Raw genomic sequence first — 7,390 nt, forward strand, 5'->3', positions numbered from 1 at the left:
TGCTTTCTCTTTCTAACCTTGACTGCACTAGCTCATGATGGCTCATCTACTGACTTTTTTAAAAAAACAGCTTTTCATTTACTGGTCCACTTTTCTATTTTGTCCCATTCACTGTTCTATTAACTTCATTAATGGCTTTCTTCTGTGTCTTTTTTGTCCTTTTCCTAACTTCTTGAAGCGTAAGCTTAATTTGTCTGTTCTTACTCTTTTTCTTACTGGCTACATATTTAAGGCTATGGATTGTCTCTACTGACACCCCCACCAGGCCCAGCTGTTCCTTCATCTGTGGGTGCTTCCCACACACACCTCCCCCAGCCCAACCCAGTTGTGTTGTATTTATTTACAGTCTGCCTCCCCTATGGGATGGGTTCCTCAGAGTTAGGGACAGTGTCTTGCTCAGCTCTGGACATCTGGCGCATAACACAGAGTCTGACACATAGAACATTTTCAATAAATGTTTGTGGAAAACATTACAAGTGCATGATAATTTTGTTGTGATATATGATCATTATAATTGTAAAACTAATATTCGACCATACATTCTATGCTGGGCACTGTGTTAGGTGCTTGATGAGCATATTTTTTAATCCTCAGACAACTCCCTTCCTACTAGGTGAGTTTTCTTCTCACTCTTTTTCAGTGTAGAAAACTAAGGCTTAGAAAATCTAAGGACTTCCCCAAGCCATATAATGACAATTGGCAGAACTCAGCTTCTTGAACCCAACGCTGTACCCCTCGCTAGATGCTGATCGACTGATGGTACAGGCACAGAAAGCAAAGGAAACCAGCCTGTGTGGAACAAAGAGCCCTCGGAACATGGCAGTCAGAACACAGGCTTTGGTGCCAGACAGATTTGAGTTTGGTTCCAGATCTACCACCACTAGCTGTGGAACCCAAGACAAATAATTTAGTTCCTCTGCCTCAGCTGTTCTGTCTCTAAAATGGAGAGAAGACTACCCATATCTGCAAAGAACTGTTGTAAAAAGTGACATGAGATGATAGATACAAAACACGCAGCACAATGCATGGCCCATGGTAAGTACCTGGGAGTTTGTGGTGGTGATGGTAGCAATGGTGGTGGTGGTGGTGGTGGTGGTGATGGTGATGATGGTGGTGATGGTGGTGGTGGTGGTGATGGTGGTGATGGTGGTGATGATGGTGGTGGTCGTGGTGATGGTGGTGGTGGTGGTGGTGGTGATGGTGATGGTGATGGTGGTGATGATGGATATGGTGGTGATGATGGTGGTGGTGCTGGTGCTGGTGGTGATGGTGGTGGTGGTGGTGGTGGTGGTGGTGATGGTGATGATGGTGGCGTTGGTGGTGGAGATGGTGGTGATGATGGTGGTGGTGGTGGTGGTGGTGGTGGTGATGGTGGTGATGATGGTGGTGATGGTGATGGTGGTGATGGTGGTGATGGTGGTGGTGGTGATGGTGATGGTGGTGGTGGTGATGGTGTTGATGGTGGTGATGGTGGTGATTGTGGTGGTGATGGTGATGGTGGTGATGATGGATATGGTGGTGATGATGGTGGTGGTGCTGGTGCTAGTGGTGATGGTGGTGGTGCTGGTGGTGATGGTGATGATGGTGGTGATGGTGGTGATGGTGGTGGTGATCGATATGGTGGTGATGATGGTGGTGGTGGTGGTGATGGTGGTGGTGGTGGTGGTGGTGATGGTGATGGTGATGGTGGTGGTGATGGTGGTGGTGGTGATGGTGTTGATGGTGGTGATGGTGGTGATGATGGTGGTGGTGCTGGTGCTAGTGGTGATGGTGATGGTGATGGTGGTGATGATGGATATGGTGGTGATGATGGTGGTGGTGGTGGTGATGATGGTGGTGGTGCTGGTGCTAGTGGTGATGGTGGTGGTGGTGGTGGTGGTAGTGATGGTGATGATGGTGGTGATGGTGGTGGTGATGGTGGTGATGATGATGGTGGTGGTGGTGGTGATGGTGATGATGGTGGTGATGGTGGTGGTCGTGGTGATGGTGGTTGTGGTGGTGATGGTGGTGATGATGATGGTGGTGGTGGTGGTGGTGGTGATGGTGGTGATGATGGTGGTGGTCGTGGTGATGGTGGTGGTGGTGGTGGTGATGGTGATGATGGTGGTGATGGTGGTGGTGATGGATATGGTGGTGATGATGGTGGTGGTGGTGGTGGTGGTGATGGTGGTGGTGATGGTGATGGTGATGGTGGTGATGATGGATATGGTGGTGATGATGGTGGTGGTGGTGGTGATGGTGATGGTGGTGGTGATGGTGGTGGTGGTGATGGTGTTGATGGTGGTGGTGATGATGGTGGTGGTGGTGGTGGTGGTGATGGTGGTGATGATGGTGGTGGTGGTGGTGATGATGGTGGTGGTGGTGGTGATGGTGGTGATGGTGGTGGTGATGGTGGTGGTGCTGGTGGTGTTGATGGTGATGGTGCTGGTGCTGGTGCTGGTGGTGGTGGTGGTGGTGATGATGGTGGTGGTGGTGGTTGTGGTGGTGGTGGTGATAGTAGCAGTAAAAGGCCATGGCAGCATCCATGGTATTGACGGTGGTGATGACAGTGACAATAATTATTTCATCCCAGAACTTTAATGACCACAATACCACCAAAACCCAACCTCATAACAGTGAAAACAGGCCCCATCAAGAAGACAAAAAATGCCCAAAGTGTTGAAGGAATAGAAAACTATAAAATATTAAAGCAGGAAAAATGATTAACATGATCCGTACGCTATCACACCCAACAGACAGGGAAAGCAAAGACCCAAGTGGGGACAGTGGTTTGCCCAGAGTCTCAGATCTGCTGCTGGCCAGGCTAAAACTAGGCCCAGGTCTTCTGATCCAAGTCAATCTGCACAAGAACCATGTGAGTGCTCACTGTGTGCAGGGCACTGGCTTGTGTCCTGGGAACCCAAGGACATGAACACAGGAGGGACATCAGACAGAGCACAGCAGAGAGCACTCTGTTCTCTGGAGGGAGGAGAGAAGAGCCACCAATATGCTCCAGAAAGCCTGCTCAAGGGCCAAAGGGGAAAGGCCACCCCAAACCCACCGACTCGGTGGAGCAAGCTCAGCACAGCCGCCAAGAGAAGCCCAGAGGGTGGGGGGACTCGGGAAGCTCGAGTTGATTTTAGCAAAAAATGAGTGACAGGAGTAGGAGTTGTAAACACCTCGAGAGGGGGTGGAGAGAGGAAATCAAGTGCACAAATTAGGGATGATATGAAATTAATGGCTACTTAAAAGACTTATGCTAATTTAACATCTTTGTAAGTAATGAAAAAATATGACTGGTAGGAAAAGACTGGCAAAATATTTACCGACAAGAGGCAAAATAAGAAAATATTTGAAAAGAATGCAGCACATAAATAAATGCCTCGAGATGGCAATTCCTAGGAAATTACATTCTTCTTACAGGCACAGAGGCCACCAGAGGGGGTGGCGGGGAAGCCTCTTCATGCACGCGCAGGAGCTGCCGGTCACTGCCAGCCCGTGGTGCGCCAAGCCCAGAGCTAAGGGTTTTCCACACCTGTCTCAATCACCCCCAAAGAACCCTACTAGGAAACAAAGCGGAGAATGAGTGGTGGGGCTGGGATCCAAACCTGGACAGTGTGGCCCCAGCCCCTGAACTCTCAGCTGCCTGGTCTGTCCCCTGCACTCAGCCCTGAGGAAAACCAAGTCAGCGCCACGCTCCCAGTGCTGAGAAAGCATGAGTCTGATCATGGCACACTCTTCACCCCACACCCACAGCCATTGAGCTGGTGGAGCATTCCAGAAGAGACAACGTCGGAGGCGGCGGGAGCCCCGGGTGGAGAGAGCACCAAGGAACCAATCAGAGCTGCTGAGCACAGCCCTTTTCTCTGCTCCGCCAGATTAGCAGCCACTGGGGAAGCATTTGAGGCGTGCGAGGAAATTTTCTTTGTGCAATTGGACCAAGTTGGCTCTGGTGGAAACATAGTCACAGGCTGAAGAGAGGTTTGAAAACCATAAACAACGACTAATGGCAGATGTCAGCGTATTGGGCAGGAGGGGACGTCTAGCGGGAGGTGGCCGGGGCCACCACAAGACCCCAATTTTGTTTAATACCCAGGCTAATGATCTGAAAGACAACAAATAGGTCATGAGCTAAACCTGCCGAGGACAGGAGCAGACAGTGTCGCAGCTGTTTGCAGGGACGGCAGGGACAGCAGGGATGGTGGGGACGGTAGGGTGGGGGACCAAAACAACCCGAAGGGAAGATAAGTAAGTGGCTCCCAGGCAAAGTGAGATTCAGCTTGAAGCAAAATTGCAAATACTCAGATCTAAGAGGAGGAATAAACAGCCTGAAACAGCTATTTTCTGAGCCAAGGACACCCAGGAAGGAGGGAAAGGGGACATACCCAGTCACAGGAGTCCCATGTCAGGCAAGCTGAGACGTAGCTTAGGGAGGGCAATTTGTGCTGGGTCAGCTGCTGGGGGCAGAAGAGAAATCCCCTCAGAGGAGGTGGAGAGTACCTGTGGCCCAGCACAGGCCCGAGAGGCCACTCTCACTTGGAGGGGCCTTAGGAGCAGGCACACGGGGACAATTGGAGAGGTCAGGGAAGGAGGGACAGAATCAAGGGAACAGAGTCTCACGTGTGATGAGAGCTGATCCAGCACCTGATGCTTGATGCACAGGACTGACGCAGAGCAGGAAACCTTATGGAAGGTCTGGGGACGGAGACAGGCAGGGGCAGCCGAGGGGCCAGGGCTGCAGGTGGGATGGGAGAGAATCTTCCCCAACAGAAGCGTCAGAGCCCACACAAGCCCTGGCTGCCCGCAGGGGAAGTGGGACGTGGCACTCAGAAGCGGCTCTAAAAGGTCGCTTCCGAGCCCTCTGAACACCGTGTGGAGGCCTCCCTCCTCGGCTGTTCTCTGCTCGACAGGAAAACGAAATCGTCAGCCCTGGACACATTTGGAAAATTACTGGAGCAGCCATTTGCTGCCTTGTGGGGATTGGGTTAGTCAACCAGTTAACCACGTATTCTCACCACCCACGGAGCACAGAGGCAGCATGGGCCTGCTGGGAACAGGCGAGAGGGAGTACATGGGGACAGGAGCCCACACAGGAAGGACACTGACAAAGGGCAGACAGGGGGTTGGTGTCAGGGAATGCAGGACCTGCATGGAGGGGCGCTGAGAGGCAGCTTCCTCAAAAGCAGGACCACTGAGGCCGAGAGTCTGGGTCCAGTTCAGAACAGGTATTAAGCCTAAATGCAACCACCCCTCGCACAGGGGCATTTTCCAGGCATCACCCCGGCCAGGTGAGACTCTCACCATGAGACCCCCCCTGGAAAACCAGCAAGGGTCGTCTTGGGCCTGGGAGCCCTGAGCCTTGAACAGTCAGCAGCACTCAGATGACCTCTACTCTCTAGCAAATTAATTGTTCCTACTGAAGTGAGCTCCTTGAGGACAGGGAGGTTTGTCTCTTTTGCTCTTTGGTTGTTTGGTTGGTTGTCATTGTTTGGCAGCTGGCTGGTTTAGGGATCGAACCCTGGACCCTGGGGTTATCACCACCATGTTCTAACCAACTGAGCTAACCAGCCGGCTCCTGCTTTTTTTTTTTTTAACTGATGTCTCTCTGGTGCCTAAAATAATACACAGTATACATTAGATACTTAGTAATTATCCATAGGATACATGGATGTGTGGATGGTGAATTGCAGATGTGTGGGTGGATGGATGGGAAAGTGGGTGGATGGATGGATGGATGGATGGATGGATGGATGGATGGATGGATGGATGGATGTTTGGAAAGATGGGTAGATGGGTGGTTAGGTGGTAGATGGGTGGATGGAAAGGCGGACAGATGGTTGAGTGGATGGGTGGGTGGGTGGATGGATGAGTGGATGCGTGGCTGGAAGGAAAGATGGATACATGGGTGGATGGATGGGCAGATGAATGGGTAGATGGATAGATGGGTAAGCGGATGGATGGTTGTGTGGAAGGATGGATGGGTTAATGAATGGATGTTTTGATGGTGTGGTTCCCCCTACTGCATCTTCAGCAATTCCTTGAACACCAAGTCCCAAGCCACAGCCTTCCCCATCACCAAACCCACCATCATCCCCCATCCCAGCCTCAAGAGACCTAGTGAAGAAGTGACTGGGGCTAAAAGGATTGCTGGAGGGTCTCTGACCCAGAGCAAAGCATGGTGAGATGCCGCAGGAGACTCGGGAGGCCGAGAGAGATCTGCTCCACTCTTGCAAGCATTAAATGAAATCCCATGTGTAGGTGCTTCGTAACTGCAGGGCAGGAGACTCGGCATGGAGTCTGTGCTTTGCTCTTTGTCCCACTGAAAATGAAGTGCGTGCCCTCTCCTGCTGGTAAGATGCTGAAGAGGGCAGCCACCTTACTTTTCTTCCAACTACAGCTCCAGCCCTGACCAGACTAGGTACATGAGAAACAGTGATTACATTAGTATGTCTACAAGGGACAGCAAGCAGCTATCCAGCGGCTACTGCCCTCCCAGCCCTGCCGTGTCCAGGAACATTAAGGAGTGGGCACCCCCGGTATGGTGGTTCCCGCTCTAGCACCAACTCCCTAAATCTGAGACTGCCAGCCAGTGCCGTCCATGCACAGCCAGAACCCTCCCAGCATGCAAGTGGCTCAGTCGTCTTAACTCATAGCTGCCCCACCCCTTCCCCACCCATGACAGCACTGCCAGCTCATGGACCAGACTGCGTCAGCATGTAATTGAGCTCTGACCTGGTACTGCACACGGTGCCAAGGACTCCCCCACATCTTCTCAGCGGCCCTATAGGGTGGGAAGGATGATTGAGCCCATTTCACAGGTGGGGAAACTGAAGCTCACAGACTAAACCACCAGCAACCGCGCCCTGGGGACAGCCCTCACCTCTTCCCAAGGGAGGGGTGCATGAGGGTGCAGACTCTGGGCCAAAGCAGGCCCAGTCTCCTATCTGCCCGATGGAGGGCGAGGGTGGGAATGTCCAGCAAAGGTGCTGCCCCTGGTCTTGGGGGTAGGGGCATTGGCTTGCTGTGCACGGGTTCCACAAATTCCATCACTGGGGGGACGGTGAAAGAGATGGGCACAGCTTACCATGTGGGGCCAAGCTAACCACCCCATCCCAAAATGCAAGCTGGCAGCCACTCCACGGCCCCCAAGGGCCACCGAGGGACAGACCAGTAGGTCTGTGATGTGCATTAGTAAATTCATTAGTGAAATTAATTCTCCCCCCAAACAGCTGAGATCGTGTTAAACAAAGACCTGACTTGTTGAAAGGTTTGTTGACTCTTAATTTGAGCCTGCAAGGAATGGCATAGAGGCCGTGACCGCTGGGAACCGGCAATGGGAAGCCCTGAGCTCACACCCGCGTCCTCGGTTTCCCCATCTGTGCAGGGGGCCGAGCAGCTCTCGGGCCAGAGT

General features: G+C 52.2%; 1 protein-coding gene across 1 annotated transcript; it reads right to left on the reverse strand.

The window, feature by feature from the left end:
- Nucleotides 1-1,078: 1,078 nt before the first annotated feature.
- Nucleotides 1,079-2,494, reverse strand: LOC134364469 (basic proline-rich protein-like; the record flags this gene model as incomplete). The annotated part of the gene is made up of 1 exon (XM_063080383.1): nt 1,079-2,494. A coding segment is annotated over one exon (1,416 nt), but the record flags the coding sequence as incomplete, so codon positions are not given.
- Nucleotides 2,495-7,390: the final 4,896 nt, after the last annotated feature.

Source organism: Cynocephalus volans, chromosome 16, assembly GCF_027409185.1.
Source record: "Cynocephalus volans isolate mCynVol1 chromosome 16, mCynVol1.pri, whole genome shotgun sequence".
NCBI lineage: Eukaryota > Metazoa > Chordata > Mammalia > Dermoptera > Cynocephalidae > Cynocephalus > Cynocephalus volans.